General features: G+C 36.7%; 1 protein-coding gene across 1 annotated transcript in view; it reads left to right on the forward strand.

Moving 5' to 3' along the window:
* The window catches only part of CNTN6 (contactin 6), a 146359-nt gene that overhangs the window by 101683 nt on the left and 21424 nt on the right, over window positions 1–23252 (forward strand). The window contains 5 exon segments of the mRNA XM_070933567.1: window positions 10482–10657; window positions 12372–12489; window positions 14005–14163; window positions 14247–14396; window positions 19048–19118. Of these exon segments, the coding sequence (XP_070789668.1) occupies window positions 10482–10657; window positions 12372–12489; window positions 14005–14163; window positions 14247–14396; window positions 19048–19118 (674 nt within the window).

Raw genomic sequence — 23252 nt, forward strand, 5'->3', positions numbered from 1 at the left:
AGGCTCCATCCTCCACCAGCTCAAAACTGTCAAACTGAATTAGAACATCTCAGGATACAAAGAATTCCACACCCAAATAAAATTCAGGCTTGACACACTGAGTTCTTCCCAAGAACCTAGGAGGTTACAATGTGTTAGCTTAGTATATACACAGATCCAAGCAGTGTGACATTTTGTAATTGACCAATGGAAATTTTGTCAATGTGCAGATTTTCTAAGTACTATCCACACTTTTTGGTATGACTCTCAGTGTGCCAATAACTACTTTGACAATCACGGTTACAGTTTATGCTGTAATTTTTCAATTTCGATTTTCAAATCTTGATACTTTGTGATCTTCTCCAATTCTTTGTTTTCTATTCTAATATCTCCTGGTATTGCCACATCAGTTACATGCAGTTTCTTCTTTTTAACCACAGTTACCTCTGGTGTATTATGTGTCAAGACTTTACCAGACTTTCATTTTAATCATTTTGTATCTGCTATGTTTATAGAATATCTACTGGTATGTTGTTATTGATTATTGTTGTATTTTGCTGTACTGGGGCTTTCAGGAAGGAGTTAATGGCACAGAATCTACAGAAATGTTTCTCAACCAACTTCAAGTTGAAGTTGTGTGAACTTTAACTTCTGCTATTCCTCAATCATCATTCAAATCCACATTTCTTCAAGCTGCCAAGGTTGAGAAACTCTGATCTAGAAAGTTTGCTAGTACAATACCTGTAATAATAAACAGATAATCAAGTTTGCCATCCTTTACCAAAACACAAGTAAAGTGAAATCCATCTTGGACCAGCTGTCTTTCCTTCAAATAACTTGGCTCAAAGCTCCAGAAATTATATAGCTCCCACCGACATCATAACTGAAGGCAATTATTCATCTGCAAAAATTTTCTTTCTCCTTTCAGTGGAGAGATGGATGAGAACATCACCTGGGCCTCCAGGGTCCTGAGGTTCTCTCCTCAATCTTCACATCTGTGCTGATATAGTTGTCAGCATCATTTTAACTGACAAGGATTAACAGGAAAGGATAATTGTCAATGGACTTAATAAATTCCCCAATAATGAAACAGACCTTAGCATAATTATTTGGTCGAGCAGCTGCCTCCTCAAAATGTACAATAAGAGCATTATGCAGACAGCAGGGAAAGGTAATCTGACACTTACAAGTCCCAAAAAGAATAAAACTTACAGACTTCCATTGTAGTTGCGAAAGAACGGGTCTAATCTGTCTTCTTCAGCAACACAGTTATCCAAGCAATGAATCAGAATACGACATCAGAATTTTATCTGTATTGTACAAACTTCCACGGCATGAAAACTCCTTTCCAGAGAAATGGGGACTATACTAATATTTGTTCTGAAAGTGAACTGCAACTAGAAATTGACCTTATTACATCTATGCATTTCCCATGGAGGAAAATGTGTTCCATTAGCTTTACACGAGTCTGCTTAAAAAGGATTCAAAAGCTTCCAAAAAGGTAACACAATCACAGCCACATAATCTAGTATTTTCTGGATAAGCAACCTGTTCATAGTAAGGAATCCATCAAAGAAATTACATATTTGCATAATCCCTGGCTATTAAATTGGGCTTTCATATGATGCAATTAACCAATAGGTGGAGTCATAACATGCTGTCCAATATTCACTAATTATGAATATTCACTAATTATGAAGTTAGCAATGGTTCCTAGTATGTGAAATAGAATGAAAAGTCAACCCAACTGACAACTTTCTCTACAACTTTTGTTTGATAAAAATCACTATCTTTTTTTTCAATCGGAATCTCCTTGTATTTTTCAGAGGAAACAGCCAGGAAGTTGCAAATGATATCATGATTATTGGAGAAATATTACTGAAGCAGAAAAAAAGAACATTATTGGAAAGTACAGTCTTTCCTTCAGATTGCAGAAAAGGACATCAAATTAAATCCAGACAAAATGAATCTCAAACTGAGACAGGTGGCATACCCAGGACATATATTGTCAGCTGAATAATAAAATCTGATTTAGAAAGGCAGAGGCAATTTGGAACCACAGGACAGCACCAAAGGATATTTACCCTAGTATGCATGACTTGCTTCCTGACTAAATTCTACCAATATATGGCAGTCATAAAAGCTAGAACCAAAACAGTAACAACAACAAAATTGACACCATAGAGTGAAACTGGATAGATCACCACAGGAAATTTTTTTTTCCAGAAATGAAACCAATGTCCTAACCCAAAATATTGTCAGGAACCCTCAGACATTTTCAGGAATCACTCTCAGGTATGGTGAATTCTTCATAGAAATGTCTATGAAAAACAGAAAAATTAAAGGCAAGGATGAGAAAAAAGTTAGTAGCTGTGGTATTTTGAATACAGGAATCTTTTTGATCCCAAACTACTGAAGAACATTGTGAAAGCTTCTTTTTAAGAGTATTTTAGTTGTTGGTATGAATGTTGCTATTAAACATTCTAACTGAAGATCAGATACAGTCCAGGAAAAACTCTACAAATAGAAAAGAATATCTTATTACCCAACTATGATTTTAGTTGGATAATGAAGTATCAGCAAGCAAGCAACCAAGACCAGACAGTATCAAGAACTCCACAATATACAACACACAGAGATAGACAGTTCTGTCTATCAGATGAAGAAACTATCCAGGGTGATCAGGACATCTGAGTCAATCAACATGATGTATCCTATCAGTTACATCTCACTTTTTATAGGCTTGCCTTGCTCTCTCCATTCTTTCTAAAGTTTTATAATTTTGTTTAATGTTTCTTCATTTAAACAGATATTTTACTGATGGCATCTATACAATGTAATCTTCATGGGCCTCATTTCTAGTACTTCCAAGCATTTTAAGTATAACTGAATTTTCCAATGATTTTTATCATTTGACATGACCATGACCTGTTACATGGTTGAAGAATATCAATCATATACAATTCCTTATTGGAACTATTCCTTGCATTTTTTTTTTAATTTGCTTCTGATCATTCAAAATGTTTCTACTTCTTTCTGTTATTATCCCTTTGTATTCCATATGTGGTACCAGTTTCTTTATTAGGAAAAAAAATCCTAATAATGTTTTTGGGATGTCTTTCTCCTATTTCTTTGAAAACTCCTTCCAGTAATTTTATCTTTTCTAGCTTAATGTTGAAATTCTGTATTCACCACCTTCATTTTTGTTAACCATGGCATTAGCTTTCTTTCTCTGTCCAGCAATTTGGAGAGTGTCTTCTGGCAACCATTTGCTTCTCTTTCTTTTATAAGGACATGTTTCTTTGCTATTTCACTGAAAATGTTTTTCATTTCTTCTCCTAGTCCATCTGATTCCTTTTCCACAAAGTTAAGTAAGTGGAATCTGTTCTTCATTTTGACTGCATATAGAGTTGAAATTTTGTCAGTATCATTTTTCTGGATGCAATGTTCTTTTTGATATTGCAGAAAATAATTTTATTCTTTTATTTAAAAGACTTGTGTAGCTACCCTTTTGATACATCACAATTCTGGGCAATTCACAAAACCATAATAAAGCCCATCTGAATAATAAAACCAAAGCAATAAAGAAGGGAGGGAGGGAGGGAGGGAGGGAGGGAGGGAGGGAGGGAGGAAGGAAGGAAGGAAGGAAGGAAGGAAGGAAGGAAGGAAGGAAGGAAGGAAGGAAGGAAGGAAGGAATCCTGGCACCCAAACCACCTATTAATTTACAATTGAAGTCACTATTTTGTCTCTTTATTGATTGAATGCATTTTTACTGCATATATTTGGAAAATTGTCATACCCAGAGATTCAAATAATATTTTTTTTGTAATTTACTGTTTTCAACTGATTTGGCAATTTTCTTAATTAATTGACTGCTTTTCTAATGTCATTCCCTTTTGAAGTTGACATTTCCATTTATCCTGTAAAGTCATCTAATTTCTAGTCCACTTGATCTCACTGACACCAAGAATGTCTATTTTGGTCCTTAGCATTTCTTTCTTGATGATGAACCAGCTAGAGTCGCTTAGGTGAGATGGGCAGTGTAAAAAATTTGATAAATAAAAATATATAAATTATACCTAGCTTTCATAGCTGAATGTATATATCACATTCCAGGGTTTTGTTGTTGTTTTTCTTCTAGCATAGATAGTTACTCTTGTTAAGGGAAGATTCAAGATTCAGGCTCCCAAAATTCTCCTTTCTGCATCATTATTTCCAAGACTACTCATATCATGAATTTGCAATTTCCCAGTAACTGGTTTGAGAACTTGTAGACTGGGTTCTTCTTTCTGCTACCATTTTTGAACTTTCCCTCCTCCCCTTCGCCTTCCCCCACCCCCTTGCTAAACTGGGCAGGAGTATGACCAGCGTGTGATGCATCCAGGCCAGGAGTTTGACAGCCCTTTTCTAGAGCACTTCCATAAAACTTTGGTAATGCAGATCACTTAGTCTTTTTCCAGTCTCCCTTTTTATCCATGTTTTGGATCAGCATGAAAATGACTCCCAGTTAAAATAGCAAAACTGAAGAAAAAATAAAGTTGCCATGTGGAAGTAGAAACATATTTTCAGTTTAAAGAACTTTAGGATGGACATACATATTCTGGACAGGTATTTGTTTTTCCAGTTTCATTGCACAAAAGTTATACAGAAAATATTGTTGCATCATATAGGAGACCTCACATTTGCAGATGATGGATATGTACCTGGATTGAAAAAGTCTATATGGAAATGTGTAATGCATTTTTGTGGCAGTCATCAATGAAAATATATTTATTAAATGGACCTTCTACAAGTCCATTGGATAAGATAGCATAGATCTAATTACTTTTAAAGGAAAGCAGAATTTTACAAATATATTCCAACTTCTAGGGATTTAACAGATAACAGATTAACAGAGTTGGAAGGGACCTTATAGGTCACCTATATTTGATTTGATTTGATTTGATTTGATTTGATTTGATTTGATTTGATTTGATTTGATTTGATTTGTAGGATTTGATCACCTACAAAATACAGGAATTGGAACTATAATCCAAAACTAAAAATCCCCTTTTGCAAATATAAAATCCCTAACACATTATTTAGTAAAAACATTATTTTCTAGTACTCTGGTCAATCACAGGAGACAAGTGGATCGGAGGCCACTCCATTTGAAATTAAGATGCCTCTGTGACGATGAAGTTCAGCTTCAAAATGATCATCATGAATTGTTACCAAATCAATAGGCTGAATTGCTATCAAGAAATTATTCTTAAAGAGAAAGTACGTAATTATAAAGTTAGACATCTGTGCTCTCAAAGGAGGAAAAGCTGCTACAGCATGATGTATCGTAGTGTCTGCTGTAATATGTTACACCAGAGACCAATCCACAAGGAGTGGCATGAAGCCAAAGTTTTAATCAACGTGAAAAAGGTCAAGAATTAAAGCTGCTTAGATTGATTCTCTTCTAAAGAAATCAGCATATCTCAAGAACTTTGTGATACAGAATTTGAGGCAGAAATATGATACCTTCACACTTCATCGCAGGTGTTTGCAGTTTTTAACCTTAGATAGAAGAGGGTATGAAAAGTTTAGGATTGTAAATGATTGCTGTAAATAGTTATAATAATTTCAATTTTACTAAAATAAATATATAAAAAACAGGAGGATTTTGATCAGTTGAAATAAGAACAGTTAGTTCTGAGATAGAAATTATGGAGAGAAGACTTATATCAGGATATGTACAATGACCAACCTCTGAAGTAATTGAAGAATTTGCAATGAATAATATACCTTGTCCACTATAAACAAGAATTTCTTGCCTACACAGATTTTCACAATTACTTTTGTTTAAAAGACCTCTATGTGAATGTTCTAGTGCAGGGCTGTCAAACTCCCGGCCCGTGCGCTGGATGCATCATGTGCTGCCCATGCCCAAACCTGGTTTATCAAAGGAAGAAAAAGTCCTGATATATCACGTGATGCCGCCATGACAGCGTGAGTTTGACACCCCTGTTCTAGTGCATATTCAGAAGATCACTTATTTATTTAATGCATTAGTAGATTTATATTTACTTTGTGTTCACGAGCTGAAGGCAGTATGCACAGTGCTTGTTCTCTTATTCTTCCCCATAACAACATTTTTGTGCATAGGTTGGACTGAGATGACTGATCTTCCTTCCTTCCTTCCTTCCTTCCTTCCTTCCTTCCTTCCTTCCTTCCTTCCTTCCTTCCCTCCCTCCCTCCCTCCCTCCCTCCCTCCCTCCCTCCCTCCCTCCCTCTTTCTTTCTTTCTTTCTTTCTTTCTTTCTTTCTTTCTTTCTTTCTTTCTTTCTTTCTTTCTTTCTTTCTCTTTCTTTCCACCATGTTTTTATAAAATCAGTAATCCAATGTATTATCTTTCACTGTTATAAAAGCAGCATAACAATGAGAGAATAAATATACTGAAAAGAGGAGAAATGCTATAGTTTAATTAGCAATAACATAATTAACATTCTGCATGTATAACCAGGAACCAGATCATGCTATAGTTGGACTTATCAGAGCAATGTTTGTCTTTTATTATTATAGAAGTGCCCAGACCCATTTTAATGCTTCCTTTAATCTACATATCTAAATGCTATACTTTTTTCAACATGTGTAGATTTATGTGTGAATATAGGCACATACAATATATACTACTGTATGTACAGTCACGTGCCTGTATAAATAAACGAGAACCAAGTTTAATGTAGTATTTTGGGTACTGAACTAGAGGTGGAGAGACCAAGTTGTAGGCAAATCTCGTTCATGGAAGCTCATGAGTGATTTAGGGATAGTCATTATCTCAGTTCAATCTATTTTACAGTTCAATCTATCTTTTTTTTAAAAAAAATTTTTTTTTCTTTAAAAACAAAAAGAAAAGAAAAATTTCCATTTTACAACAGTTCCGTATCGGTGTATATCCATGGTTTATGTTTCCCCTCCCCCCTACATATTCACATATTTATTTTTGTGGTTCCCTCATTCCTCATATATTATATATATTACTCCTTACTTATTATACACACTATTATATCCATATGTTACTTTACATATATTATATATTTAATATCATTTTGTTGATGCTTCCTGATTTCTAAATCATCTCTGTTATGTGTTTTCTTGTTTGTTATTCCTGTCCTCTAACCATTTGTACCATTTTCCTCATATTAAGTAATATTCCATTTCATCTTTTCCTTTTATTTCTTTCCTCAATTTATCCATCTCCGCACAGTCCAAAATTTTCCTTATCACCTCTTCATCTTTTGGTATGACATTATTTTTCCAATTTTGTACATAGGTTATCCTAGCTGCAGTTATAATATGTAGAATGAGATATTCAGTTCAATCTATTTTACAGAGGCAGCAGGATATATGTTACTTGAGTTGTTGAATGAGAAGTGTGATATAAATTTAATAAAGCTGGAAGCATGGAAGCTGGAAAAGGAACATATATCTCATTCCGGTGTTTTGTCTTAGAGTATAATCAATTCTTCCCTTTAGAAAAAATCTAACTTTTTATTCAACACATTAACACAATATCTTTTTCTAAAAATTAGAACATTATTTTTTTTTCTATTTTACTTAATATAACAATTATCATTTTATACTTTTCTTACCTATTTTTTTTCTTGAGATGTCGCTGGTTTGCCTGTTTCCATTCCAACCCACCCACCTACCACCAAGCTGTAAAAACTAATTGCGGTTGAAATGAAGCTGCTGCTCACCAGTCTGTCTTCATTGGCATGCTTGAAATTCTGTACTGAATTGAGTTGAGTTGAATTGAAACAACCGCTAATAACTTATAATAACTAATAAAAAATAGTCCCAGCTAATAACATGAAGTGTGTTACTGCACATATGTACATACAGTACATTCTCATTGGGCTATTCCTTTTTGAAGTAAGCAATATCATACAAAGAATAGAAGGCATGACACACAAAAAAGAAAAGGAAATATAGCTAAATCTAGTTTACACCTGCACCACACATTTTAACCTTGCAAAGAATTCTTGTTTGCCCAATGGCCATACAGTCCTTCATACACAGCAATTTGGTTTTTAAAAAATTATTCACTCCTTTCTTTCAGGTCTCCAGAACTTTCATCAACTCCACGCAACCGTAACTTCCTCGGTCTTCCCCTTCCATTCAATCCATTTATTCTTCCTTATATTTGTTTTGTGGTTTGATACTTATTCTATTTACGTGACCAAACTTCTGAAACATACTATCTTCCTACTGCTCACTCATGCCTGAATTCAATTCACATTCCTTAAGTACCCATTCATTCTTATACCTATTTTTTCCTGTATTCTTACAGATACTTTTTAGGTAAACCATTCCCACTGCATTGAAATTATGCTTATATTTCTTCCAACATACAGTATACAATTCTACTTCCACGTAACTACATGAACAGAAGTGTGTTCTTCTGTAAATAATGTAAATAGCATCATGCACACAGTAGAGATGGATCATAACTACTGTATGTATGGTGGTTCAACGATGTTTTTTTTAATGTAATGAAAGCCTTAATTTGACCATTGAAGTTTTTATTAAACATCAAAATAATAACATAATATAACAATTACAATATTTTCAGAGAACATTTGTTTTGGTTCCCTTCTGGAGAATTTGGGCTGTTCAATTACAGGCCTCATTGCTTCTATACTGTATTCAACTGAAATGTCAGAATCTAATAAACAAATCTAATGTTTACTGCTGCTCATTGGGCTGTTTATCTTTAGTGATAGAAATCTCTATTATACTTAAGGTGCACTGAATACTTTGTCTATTCTTCTTTTTGGAAACAGGTTCTGCTCCATGATACATTCCTACAGATAGCAAACAAAGCAGATAGTTAATGAGAAAAAAGGAAGTTTTAAAGAAAGACTCATAAGACACAACAGCTTGAGTCAAATGAAGCAATCATTTCAGCATCACTCATAGAAATTGATTTGATCTGGTTAGACTGCTATATCCAGAGAGACAGATACCTTTTATTCTTCTAAGACTGCAAGAATGCATATTTCATGGAATGCATGGTTGAACTGCTTAACGTAGCATAGTAGAACAAAATAAAATAACAGTGTGTGGCATTTTCTGGATTCTGTTTTCCAGAATCTATTTCCATTTTCTTTGCAATGAAAGATACATAAAATGTTAATCGTAGACTTTTCTCCAGCTTCTTCGACCCTGTGCTTAAACAAGTGGCAGATACACTTGGCTGGAAATTCATATTCAGATCATGTAGCCTAACCTGTCAATCACCCTGGGCACTTAAAGAGGTAAAAAGAGATAAAGCAGGATTGTGATCTGAAAGATTAACCCTTAATCTTCATGAGATGAAACTCTGATAGGGAGAAAGAAAGAGACAGAGAAGCTAGATATATATTTTTAAAAGTGCATGTTACTTGCCTTCGTACAACTGATTTCAACCTAAATAGTCTCTTCAATTGAATTTTGGGTCACACAAGCAAGAAGAAATAGACAAATGTTTATTTTCCAAGTGTTGCATCTAGGGCCAGTCAAGGTGGGCAAAAGGATACTTATCCACTATCTTGTGAATATCTCAGGAGAATTTTGTGCCTGATTCAAAGAGCCTTGATAGTACAGTGGTTTAGTGCACCCTGTTATTAACACAGCTGCCTGCAATTTCTGCTGTTTCGAATCTCTCCAAGGCTCAAGGTTGACTCAGCCTTCCATCCTTTCTAAGGTAGGTGAAATGAGGACCCAGTTTGTGGGGGCAATAAGATGACTTTGTATAAAATATACAAAAGTATGAAGGCTATTGCTTAACACATTGTAAGCCGCCCTGAGTCTCCGGAGAAGGGCGGCATATAAATCAAATTAAAAAAAAAAGTATCAATTGATTTTCAAAATCAGATTTTTCCCTCTATCTGAAGGAGGGGGGGAATCATCATGTTTCTTTTAACTAGCATCCTTAAATAAGTACTGATAGAATTGTGAATAAATACACAATTCATAAAAAAAAAAATCAACAAACACTGCAAGTGGGAACACTGGAGTCCTCTATTTATACTATTTTCCAGATTGATGGCCATTATATTGCTATGTCACAACATCCTTTTTGTTTTCCTACCAATCTACATAATTGGTACAGTATTTATCACTGTATCCAGGCTTCCTACTGCAATTTATTTACATGCATATGAATTACCATGACTGCATAATGCTTTCATCAACATACTCACTTAAACTGCTTATAACAAGGGAGTTGTTATCTCTACGTGATTTATCAAGCAATCATTGGAACAATAGTAAACAGGTGCAGGGATCAAATATGTGGTACATTCTCTTGTCTCCCAAGTAAACTAGAAGGTTGCTAATGAAGTGGCTGAGGATAATGATTTGGTTGAAGTGGTTGAAATGACCTTTACGTCTTTGAAAAAAGAACTTTGGGATCTTTATAGTTATTCTTGAAATGCCTGGCATTTGTCAATTTCTTGTATGCTCAAGAAGGACTTTTTCTTGTCCCACAGAAAAAACTGTCATCGTTAACCCTCCTTGTGACATTGATGTTATCGTTGGAGAAAGTGTAGTTCTGCCTTGTCAAGTATCCAAAGACCCATCCATTGAGGTTGTTTTCTCATGGTCATTCAATGGAGATCTTATCGATTTTAAAAGAAGAATGACCCATTTTGAAAGAGCTGGAGGTGTAAGTTTCGTTTCATTGTTGTTTGCGTGCATATACTTTTGCTTTTGTATACCCATTTTAAAAAAATCTCATTTTGAAATCACATGATGATTAGTTTTTAATTTTTTTTTTCTGTAGTAAACTACATACAGGGATATTATTTTTATGTACGCTTGTATAATGTATGTATGTGTGTAACAGATGTATCATAGAAAGCTATCATCTGTGCAGTCAGCATCTAGTATTATGTTTTGCACTGCATAATTATTTGAATCTATTATCTGGCCTAAATTATAATAACAGAGTATTTCTAAAATTGTTAAGTTTTCTCTCTGCTTTGGATGCTTTAAGAACCTGAGCACTTAGAAAAGCACTTATTTTTTTCCATGACAAAGGCAAGGCATGACGATAGTAAACATAGTCTACTTCCCCCCCACCCACACCCACACTCTTTGATTTTCCTACTTGAAATGAGATCTGCCTCCATCCTTTTGCCCTTCCCGAAAGGCCTTAAAACCTGATTCTGCTAGCTGGTCTGGAGCCCCAATGGTTCTATGCTAGGGGTAGCTGATGAGGTAGAGAGAAGACACACACACACACACACACACACACGTGTTTTGCCCATCCTCTTGGGTTTTAGTCTCTTTTTTAATATCTCTTAATTTTAATAAGGGGTGCGGTGGCTCAGTGGCTAAGATGCTGAGCTTGTCGATCAGAAAGTCGGCAGTTCAGCAGTTCGAATCCCTAGTGCCACGTAATGGGGTGAGCTCTCATTACTTGTCCCAGCTTCTGCCAACCTAGCAGTTCGAAAGCACATAAAAAATGCAAGTAGAAAAATAGGGACAACCTTTGGTGGGAAGGTAACAGGGCTCCGTGCGCCTTCGGCATTTAGTCATGCTGGTCACATGACCATGGAGACGTCTTGGGACAGCGCTGGCTCTTTGGCTTAGAAATGGAGATGAGCACCATCCCCTAGAGTTGGGATGACTAGCACATATGTGCAGGGGAACCTTTACCTTTTAATTTTAATAATTTTGTATTAACTTTTTATCATTATGTAAGCCACCCAGAATCACTTCATGTAATAAAATGTAATAAAAAAGTAAATAAATGGAAGAAGTTGAAAACTTGCAAAGATTCAAAGAGATCTTTTATGACTTCTTTTAAAGAAGACATTGCCTCCAAACGTAGAGCTGAGACCTTATCTGTAAAAAATAGTTGCACATTTCTACTGGTATTATAGTTCTAGAAATTTCTAGCAGAGAGGCTCTGAGCGACTGCAGTAATCAATGAAATACTCAATCTAAGCAACACAGTTTTCTTTTCTACAATTAAAGAGGAGCTAACTCAATCCCACCATTAGGAATGGAGCACCTTCTTCTAAAAATGCTTGATAAAATCTTATTAAACTAGATGTGTGCTGGTAAGACCGCAAAATATACTTCATGGGCATGTTTCTTCTACGTCATAAGTTTTAGTTTGGAGTCTGTTTCCAAAATCTACTCAATGGAAGCTTTATTGCTTTACGTAGCCACATCCATTTCGTTTTTGCTTTCATTTTTGGCATTATTTGTGGGAATTGTAATAAAAATGTCTGAATGGAAAAAAAAAGATGACACTATTGTATAATTCAATTTAAAAACTGCATCTTTATTAATATTTAGCACGTTATAAAAATATGCATGATGGGAAATGCATCGTGTGTGATTAATTGTTTGTGTTCTTTTTATTTAAGGATTCTGTAGGGGATCTTATGATAAGAAATATTCAGCTAAATCATGCTGGAAAATACATGTGCACTGTGCAAACATTGATGGACACTCTATCAGCATCAGCAGAAATAATTGTAAGAGGTAAGTCTATAAACTCTAAAAATTAAGCTAATTATATAGAAGTGCTTAATACCCTTAAATTTTAGAGAAGCTGATTAAATTAAATATGCATAACTAATGATCTGTAGCTCAGATATATGTCCAACTGTTATATATTCCCTTGAAATTAAAATTTGCTCTATAGGCAATTGACTGTTTTATATTGAAAATGTATGTTGCCCTAAAGGCTGACCTATAAATATTAAAGCCAAGAATTATTTAATCTTGAATCGTATAAAGGCTGCAATGGAAAGGGAAACTGGAATTTTATTTGGCTTAGATATAATTGTTTAGATATGATTGGGAAAGAAAGCCACTCCCAGGAGTACCAGTGAAGAAACAGGTATGAACATTGGTAGTGGCTGCATGGCAGATGGAATCTTGAACACTTAATTCGTCATGTTCCTACTGTAGGTTCAAATTACTTCATATATCCTGTAGACAGCAATTATAAGATAGGGAGCTACAGGATGCCATGTATTCTAGGACATATGATAATAGTTGGTTCATTCCGTATTAACTGGAAGTAGCAGAATGACTAGGAATGGAGATTTGGATTTTAGTGCTTATTTCATTTACAAAACCCATTGTTCGCTGGGGAATTCTGAAATCCATACAGCTTAAAGTTGACAAGGCCATGAAACACTGATATAATATGCTACTTTCATTCCCAAGACCATTGAAGGGATTTTATGGCTAAAAACAGAAGGGAATAATTTTGTGTGGTTGCCTAAGAAGTGGAGAGAAAAGTCCATTATGTAGCTTAGGCTGCATTATTTTGAGAGGGATGGGAAATTGCTAGCAAAGGAGACGGCTGAACTGCATCTCCCAGTCAGCATGACTTCTTTTTCAGATATGCCAAGTATTGTTTTTCCTCGGTATCAGGAAGGTTCTAAGCCTGGATCGAAAAGAATCTTTCCAAATCAAATCTATTTTATGTAGGTACTTATGTGAGATATTTTAGCCTTTAGGGTACACACTACATGGTTGAAGGGAATTTCCCATGTTTATTTCGAACAATCCCCTTTAATCAGGTGCATTAGTACCAAGTTCACCAGTAAACCCTAAACCGCAAAGAACTTCAAACAATTCTGCTAAAAATAATGGATGTCAAGGCTCCGACTAATCAGAACTCTGAGACTAGGACCCTTCTCAAATGTCTTCTTTTTGAGTACATCATATCGGCACAACTTCAGAGGAAAACCAACTCTAAATCTTTCCCACTGTTTCAGTGTAATTAAACTAGGAAATAACCCCATCCCCAAGTATCATAGGTCACACTGGCCAATTGGGTTAATTGGTGGGCTCTCCAGGCACTCCTTCCCCGACCTTATTCATTGCCAGTAGAGATGACCTTGATTTTCATGAGAAAGCCCTCTGTTGTGTCTAGTAAGGCATTCTAATCTCCTTCCCCCTCTGTGTGGCAACTGAGGAACAGAAAAATGGCTGCTACCAGGTTTGGTTCAAAGTTGACAATGAATCTTTTGTTTTAACAAGGCATTCCTGGCCCACCAAAAGAGGTTACTATTGAATACGTATCTAGTACAACTGCAGTGCTGAATTGGAAATCAGGAGCAGAAAACAACAGTCCTGTCCATACCTACACAGTTCAGACAAGGACCCCTTTTTCAGTTGGATGGCAAGCTGTTTTAACAGGTACACATTTCTGAATTACATTCATGCTGTTTTTAAAAATTGTCTCTCTCTAACCCTTTTATTTTTGTTTTGTTTTTCTTAAGTTCCTGAAGTCATTAATGGAAAGACCCGCACAGCTACAGTGGTTGATCTAAATCCCTGGGTTGAATATGAGTTTCGAGTTGTAGCTGCCAACAATATTGGAATTGGGGAACCAAGTACACCATCGGAGCTACTAAGAACTAAAGCATCTAGTAAGCTACTTAAAATATTAGTGACAGGTTTAAGAGCTCTTAAAATACAGTTTCACTCATCATAATATTACATCATAATGGTTTACCTTTCAGTAACCTTCAAAGCACAATAAAGGATTTAGAGGGTTATTTGTCTTTAATTATTTATATTTCTCTGTTCCCCTTTTCAGCTAAATATTGGCATCTAGACTATTTCACATTAATTTAAGGCTAATAATTGCAATATGAAACCTTCCGTAATGGAAGACAAAATTCAGGACAGTGGAGAGGCTGTCCATGGTGTCACAATGTTCTCCTTCTCTTTTGATCCCTTACTACATATTGGAGGGGGGTGATGAAGACACTATCTGTCTTCAGTAAAACATTTTTTTAAAGGCCTATTTCAGGGGTGAAATCCAGCAGGTGCTGACAGGTTCTGGAGAACCAGTAGTGGAAATTTTGAGCAGTTCAGAGAACCGGCAAATACCACCTCTGGCTGGCCCCAGAGTGAAGTGGGAATGGAGATTTTGTAGTATCCTTCCTCTGCCACACCCAAGTCACACCACGCCCAGCAAGCCACACCCACAGAACAGGTAGTAAAAAAAATTGAATTTCACCACTGGCCTATTTACCTGGATTTACGCCGTACTGAACTCCCTTAAACTTACTTTTGAATAGATATATAGAAGGGTAGGGTAGGGTAGGGTAGGGTAGGGTAGGGAAAGGAAAGGAAAGGAAAGGAAAGGAAAGGAAAGGAAAGGAAAGGAAAGGAAAGGAAAGGAAAGGAAATTTTATTACATATTAATTAGCATATTTATACTATTATATATACAATTTATAGTATTAGCATCATTACCTAACACTAACTTGCAGGCAACTATCTGAATGCAAACAGTGCTATGCATTCCCTAATGTATTTTCACATATACATTTGTGTGTGTGTATGTCAACACTTTTTTTTCACTTGCAAATCCATAAATATTTGCAGGCTCCAGCTGCTTTCATTCAAACAGCAAAGGCAGCATGATGCAATCATGCCACAAGCTCTGTGCTTTTAGGATATATAGCAATGCACACACAAAAGCTTGATTCTAATGGCTTGATTCTAATGGCTAAGGCTTGATTCTAATGGCTGCTTGTAGCTGCTTTCATCAGACTAACTGGTTTAATGGCCCCAGTGGATGCTGCTATGTAGATACATTGATTAAAAAAAAACAACTGGTATCACAGTTCAAAGCAAAATGCATATATTCATTCCAGTTCTTTTAATTTTTTCCAGATTAACAGCAAAAGTTACATCATTTTCTTTTTCTAATTTTATATCAGAATATATAAACACACACATGCAAGCATGGATATGTATATGTACCACTGGAGTTGGCTACTAGATTGATAGCAAACCCACTTTCCCCCTCACTCCCTCATTCCACCCGCACCCCCCAATATTCTTCATGACACCATCCATGGATCTATTTAAGCAACATGCCATATTCTTCAGAAATGTGAAATACTTAAAAGTTGACTGACCAATGTGTTAATCAATTCAAGCAAATATTCCAATGATATGACCAATTCAGGAAAATGTTCAACACTTACGCCTGCTGTTGGGAAGAGCTAGTGCCCCAGTCTTTGATTGCTTCTACTGCTTGATGCAGTGCTGGTCTCTAATAAAGCATGCCTTGGCTTAATAAGGAATAGGGGGAGGAGACTTGATATGCAATACTGAAACTTGCTTGGTAATGGAATGTGTCCATTTGGATTTGAGTGCGGCACCAGCTGCAACTCCTGAACAAGATATCAAGTGGCAATTATCACTTAAGAAACTGATAACTAGTTGCCTGCTTTTCATCCCACTGTACTCCAGAAACTCCTCCCATTCCCTGTCACCCAGCACTGGTCTTTGGAAAATATTTGATGCTCCAGAGCTCACACTATAGAAAGAAGGCAGCCCATTCTACGCCTCGGCATCCTTAGGCTGCATGAGACCTAAGAGGATGCTATTTTTGGAGTGTTGTCACTTTGAACATTCATTCATTCATTCATTCATTCATTCATTCATTCATTCATTCATCCATCCATCTATTCATTCATTCATTCATTCATTCATTCATTCATTCATATTTAAGAAAATGCGTATGACCACCTATTCACTGTCAGTGACTCTGGATGGCTTGCAAAACTATGGTGCCAGCTTCTGGTATGAAGCCCTACAACGTATGGATGCCACTTCTCCTGTCCATCTGTAGGGAAGCTGAGTTTAGAGCTCTGGAGCTCATATTAGGGAAAGAGGACAGGTCATTCCTCAACATCCTTAAGCCATGATGTGGCTCTATCCCAGAAGCAGGCAGCATTTTTGGAGTGGCTGCAATGAGAGGCCAAGAGGTGGAGCAACCTCCCCTCTTTTCACCAATATCAGCTCTGGAGCTCCCCAGATCTTCCAAAAGTGAGTGTGCATATGGTGACTAGACTTGGACTTGGGAGAAGAGGATATAGGGCCTGGTGGTGTGGAAAGCAAAGCTTGTGAAGACTCCAAGGGGTGGGAACTGGAGCACAGATTGCTCAGGAGGCCTTAGGCAGGTGGACATGGGTCTGCACTAGGTCTTTCAGGTCTTCCCATGAGTTCCATGTGGTCTGCTTAACAACTTGTATAATCACATAATGACTGCATTGGAGAGAACAGAGGTGAGCAAGACAATCACATGGTTGCCTTGCTTAACAACACTCACCACTTTTGGCCATAATGGGCAGGCTCCATTACAGTGCTGAATCAAGGATAACCTGTATGAAAGATAATGAAATAATCTTTCATTTACTGTGGAGTACTTGAGATTTGGATTAATCCTGCCCACTTTAGCAATATAAACTGTTCCAAAAACAATATGGAATCAATTGTGTTTTGTAGCTCTTTACTAGATAGTGACATTGCTAATTAATGTCATCTTCAGAGAAACAGGTGCAACAAATGGTAATAAAAGGGGAAATGGAGTGTCCATTTGAAACCTGATCACGAATTGATACTTTTTCTACAAGCAAATGAGCTATTACCCATTTTATTAAAATGGAAGAAAGAATTAATTGTGCAGTTATCTGAAAATTTTCATCTTATTCTCAGCAATGACCCAGTTGAAGCTTTGTTGAGCAGTGGTATTAATTTCTTTCCTATGCAAATACAGTAAATACAAGCCTAAATGAGCATGAACTAATTCATTGGACAGTTGGATGTTAGCTATGCTTGGCTTAAAAAGTCTCATTTTAATCCTTCATTTTAGTTAATCATCCCATTGACTTTTCCTATGTTGGGTAACTCCTAAGCAATTCACTCAATTATTGGTAACAGCAAAATTTGATGACCCATTTCCATCCAAAAATAAGATATAAACTTAGTTTTATGAATACAGTCTACCCCGCAGGAAAAGAAATCACAAATTTGTCAAAAATGAAAAGGTTATGTTTCTTGGCTATCCTGTAGATCAGGAGTGTCAAACTCAATTTCATTGACGGCTGCATCAGGGTTGTGTTTGACCTCGGAAGGCTGGGGTGGGTGTGGCCAGGGTGGGCATGGCCAGCTCAACATCACTCATGTTGCAGGTGCCTGTTGTGACCTGAGCACTCTGCTAGCAAAAATGGACTCCCGAGCTCTATATTTGGCTGTGACGGCCTCCTGCAACTCTCTGCCAGCAAAAACAGAGCTTGCGGGGGGGAGGCCTGCCTGCGGTCCTAGCACGCTCTGTTTTCAGCTGTGATGGCCTCCTGCAACTCTCTGCCAGTGAAAATGCAGCTTGGGCAGGCTGCCTGCGGCCCTCGCATGTTCTGTTTTTGGCTGCAATGGCCTCCTGTAACCCTCTGCCAGTGAAAACAGAACTCAGGCAACCCTCCATTCATTTAGCAACTGTTTGAAATTTACAACAGCAGCAAAAAAAAGTGTCTTACAACCAGTCCTCATATTTGCGACCATTGTAGGATCCCCAATGTCGCAGGATCAAAATTCAGGCACTTAGCCACTGTCATCTTGCAGCATCATTTGATCACCATTTGCAATCTTCCCAGCTGGCTTCTGACAAGCAAAGTCAACATGGAAAGCCAAATTGGCTTGGTTCACTTAATTGCAACAATTCACTTAACAACCATAGCAAAAAATGATAATGAAATTGTAAACACTCATTTAATAATCTCCCTACCTAGCAATGGAATTTCTGGTCCCAATTGTCATAAATCGAGAAATACCTATATAGGATTGCAGACTATACAGAAGTCACTTATGAATGTCTATTGCTTCAGATTGATTTCAGAGAGATGATCTATGACAGAGAAATTAGTTATATCACAGTGACAGCTGGCTGTATTTTCTAGGAACAGCTATCCCAATATGTTTCAAAACCAAGCTGCAAATCTCCATGGAGCTAGGCTATCAGCATAATCCCCTTCTCAGTCTCAATGGACAATTTCTCCATGTTATTTGTAGACATAGTCATGGTTACTTCAAATAACAACATATTGGGCCCAGAAAGTATTCCGTATTTTATTATTCTTTTCCCATAGCTAGCTATGGTGATGTGACTATGTGACTTTGAATTTCAAATTATCTTCTTTTCACAGAGCCATGCATGCATATGGCAGATTTTATACATATATATAAATGTCTGTTGTGTATGTGTGTTTTTCTCTCTGTTAGTTCCCACAGTGGCACCCACAAATGTGAGCGGAGGTGGAGGAAGCCGATCTGAACTTGTCATCACGTGGGAGGTAATTTGTAAATCAATCTCAGGTCTTCAAGATAATGAGTGGAACATATAAGACAGCTCTAACAAAGTCACTTTGTTGTGTTATTGTTAGCAATTTAGAGAAGTAAACTGAGAAAAATGTTGTAAAGATATTTGGAAGTCATCTATAGTCCTCTTATCATTACTATGCAGAAGATAGCTTAACATTCCAGTCTAAGTGTTTAATGCATGAAACACTTTAGTTGCTTCTTGGTCCTTCCACCCTTGTTATTTTGGAATATAAGGCTGGTAATTTGTATCTTGTCATACATTAAAAAAAAAGGATAAGGCCTTTCAATATCAAGTATCATTATATGAATGTTTAGATGGCAAATAGATGATTCATGCATAAGACTTCAACCTAGGTTTATTTGCTAATAAGTTCCAATGAAATCAACATTTATTTCTAGCCATCTGTGACTTTAGAGAATTGTAAGGAAACATGCCAGCAAGAATAACCCAAGGTATTTCCATGCTTAAGAACTGATGTCATCTTTTTTCCATTCACATATGCCGATTAGACTCCTATTTAGATTTGTTATGTCTCACTGCTAATGGGACAATGTTCTGTAATAATATCTGAAAATTAAAAAAAAAGAAGAAGAAAGCTTAGGAGGGCTGCATAGGGATCATGTCACCAACATTTCCATGCTTTAATACAGGGGTATCAAACTCACGTCGTCACAGCGGCATCACATGATGTATCGGGACTTTTTTCCCCTTTGCTAAACTGGGCGTAGGCGTGGCCAGCGGGTGACACATCCGGCCCATGGGCCAGGAGTTTGACAGCTCTGCTTTAATATCTCACTGGTGACTCTTACCTGTCAAAGTCAAATCAGCAACTCTCTTGCATTATGGCAAGTATGGCCTGCTTTCCAGCACATAGGAATAACAATCTCTGCAACTCTATACTGCATGTTCTCTATAGAATCTATGAAGTTTCGTTTTCAAGCTTCCTTTCAAATAGCATGACCAGTTGAATACTTAGTGTCTGTATATACGTTGTTGCAGAATACTGCTTCTCTCTTGAAATTTCCCAATTTTACTAAAATGTAATGCTTTTGGTGTATTTGTCTTTAAATGTCAACCAAGAATAGAACTGGGGGACTTACCCACATTCATCTATCTGCTTCTTTTTCACTTCTATTGTAGCCATTACATATTAAAACATTTTAGGGAAAAATTGTTTCAGGCTTCTGTGGGACTTTGTTTCTATATCAAAACAGCCGTAACACAGCTGGAACTGGCACAAACCAGTCTCTCCTGGAGAAAAGTGTTTGCGGTGATGGTTGACAATTTACCTGAGAGCAATTGTGTGCTACAGTTTTTAAAATTCTTTTTTTTTCCAAAAAAAATATTATGTATTCTGGATCTGAATTTGCTGCTCAAAGTTGATTTCTTTTGAACTGTCCCATTAGTGTCTCATTAGAGGAGCTGAAAGGCCAGGTTGGGGTTAGATCATTCTGATGAACATCTATTTATGTTATCCCTAGAGTTAACATCAAACTGATGGCACCTAATCAATCACAATCAAAATAAACATATTACAGTGCCATAGATCTTTCAATTTTGGTCTTCCTGGATGAAGCAGCTAGGAATTACATTCTAAGCAATACTTTGGGACCAACAGTTCCTTGTCCTCCCCCCCACACATATAATTAAATATGTAATTATGAGCAACAACAATTGAAATATCCACATATTATTTTCTCTTTTAGTTTAAGCTTCATTCTTTTATTTGATTTTACCCTTGGGTTAAGTATACATCTTAGGGTAAGGATCTGATGTTTTACAGGATGGATAACAATATAAACATAGAAATAAGACTGAAAAATAATGTTGATTGGACAAGAACCAATACACTGAGAATGAATTTTAGTAAGAGGAAAGTACTATGGATTTTGAGCTGATGAATTTAGGAATAACCTAAGTTTTACATAAAATATTACACACACACACATACACACACACACACACACACACCTATCTATCTTAAATTGTATATATTCCATCCACCCACTCCCATTTTTTAAGTCTAAAAGGAAACCAAATACAAGAAACACATTTCCCTTTACCTTCAAATGTCTAGAAATTTCCTATTTGCACTGCCACAACAATTAAAACTCTGTGTTGTATACTTCTTTTAATAAATTTCATAAGGTCAATTTCCTCAATGCCATTATGATTATGTGCCACTCTGCACTCTGCTGTGCTCAATTACTAGTAACAACACAAATAGATTTTCTCTGGAGGGATCTATCCCCTGTCTGATCCTTCACGTTTTCCAAAACTATGTCCATTGTCACTGTACTATAATTGAGTCTCTCCACCTTGCTGCTGGTCATCCTTTTCTTCTTTTTCCTTTCACTTTCCCAACATTACAGATTTCTCAGGAGAGCTAGGTCTTCATTTAAGGGCAACTTTGCAGAGGATTAAATTCCACTAAAGCCGATTGACAGAAAGTTTTGTTTCATTACCATGCATTCTTTCAATTCACTTTGAACAATATTCCAGTTTAAAAACCAGTCAGACTGAATGACATACAGTCATCTAAAGAACTAGGACAAATATTTTTCCACAAACGCTACATAAAGTAGTTGTGTTTATTGGCTTTGGTTACTCTGGTGTAATGTTTTTCACCCATGTCAACATTCAGATGTGTGGACTTCAACTCCCAGAATTCCACAACCAGTATATGGGATGATGGGAAATACTGAGAGTGACTGGAGAATTCTGGGAGAAGATGTCCACACATCTGAATGTTGCCAAGGATGAGAAACTCTGCTCTGGTGGATCATCTTTCAACAGGACCTGATATGGGGAATATTTGTTTATTTAAAAGAATTATATACCTGCCCATCTTATACCAAACTCTTGGGTGATTCCCAAGTATGTCTCTCTACATTGACTTGTCCATTTGGCAGCATTCAACAATATGATGTTTCTCTGGGCCATATGCAAAGAATTTGCCAATCTTGTTTGCTCATCCTGGTAGGATGTTCAAGGTTTCCACCTATGTAAGCTAAGAAGAGTAGATCTCCAAAATAATGTTTTTTCTGTGGTGATATCTATCTTGTGGGACAGCCTCATTTCAAGTTGGCACCTAGTGGGCACCCAGGTTGGAATTTTGCTGAAAGGCTATGAAGACATCTTTACCATAGCACTTAATTATTGTGGACATGACTTTAGTTTGGTACTTCAGGATGTACATTGTTATATGATAGATCCGTGGTGGTACAGTGATTAGAATGCAGTATTGCAGGCTAATTTTGCCAAATGCCAGCAGTTTGATTCTCACCAGTTCAAGGTTGACACAGCCTTCCATCCTTCCAATCTCAGTAAAATGAGAATCCAGATTGTTGGGGGGGCATATGCTCTATAACTCTATAAACTGTTTAGAGAGGGCTGTAAAGCCCTTTGAAGCAATATTTAAGTCAAAGTACTATTGCTATTGCTATTATAGGTTCCCTCACACGCATGTGCTAGTCGTTCCTAATTCTAGGGGGTGGTGCTCATCTCCGTTTCAAAGTCGAAGAGGCAGTGCTGTCCGAAGACATCTCTGTGGTCATGTGGCTGGCATGACTCAATGCCAGAGGCGCACGGAACGCTGTTACCTTCCCACCAAAGGTGGTCCCTATTTTTCTACTTTTTTTTACGTGCTTTTGAACTGCTGGTTGGCAGAAGCTGGGACAAGCAACGGGAGCTCACTCCGTTATGTGATATTAGGGATTTGAACTGCTGAACTGCCGACCTTTCAATCGACAAGCTCAGCATCTTAGCCACTGAGCCACCATGTCCCTCTATTGCTATTATAGATTTCGGTTTTTCTAGATTCTTGTGCTTTGCTTTGTTTTTCACTGTAATCTAAGCATCTGAGGGTTGCTGTGGGTTTTGTGATATAATAAATAAAAGAAGAACTAAGACTATACAAGCGGTATGCATGTGTGAAATAAGTCTGTGTATTATCCACACCAACCGAGGACACATTTATTTTACTTTGTTTTATTTATTTTATAACTTATAGCTCTGGCATAAGTCCAATGTAACATTTCAGATGCATTATTTTAAGAAACAGCTGCATGACACCCATATTTCTGAGAAAAAAAATGTTCCTCTG

This window comes from Pituophis catenifer, unplaced genomic scaffold (assembly GCF_029215685.1).
Source record: "Pituophis catenifer annectens isolate HBS135680 unplaced genomic scaffold, rPitCat1.0.hap2 SCAF_2, whole genome shotgun sequence".
Taxonomy (NCBI): Eukaryota; Metazoa; Chordata; class Lepidosauria; order Squamata; family Colubridae; genus Pituophis; species Pituophis catenifer.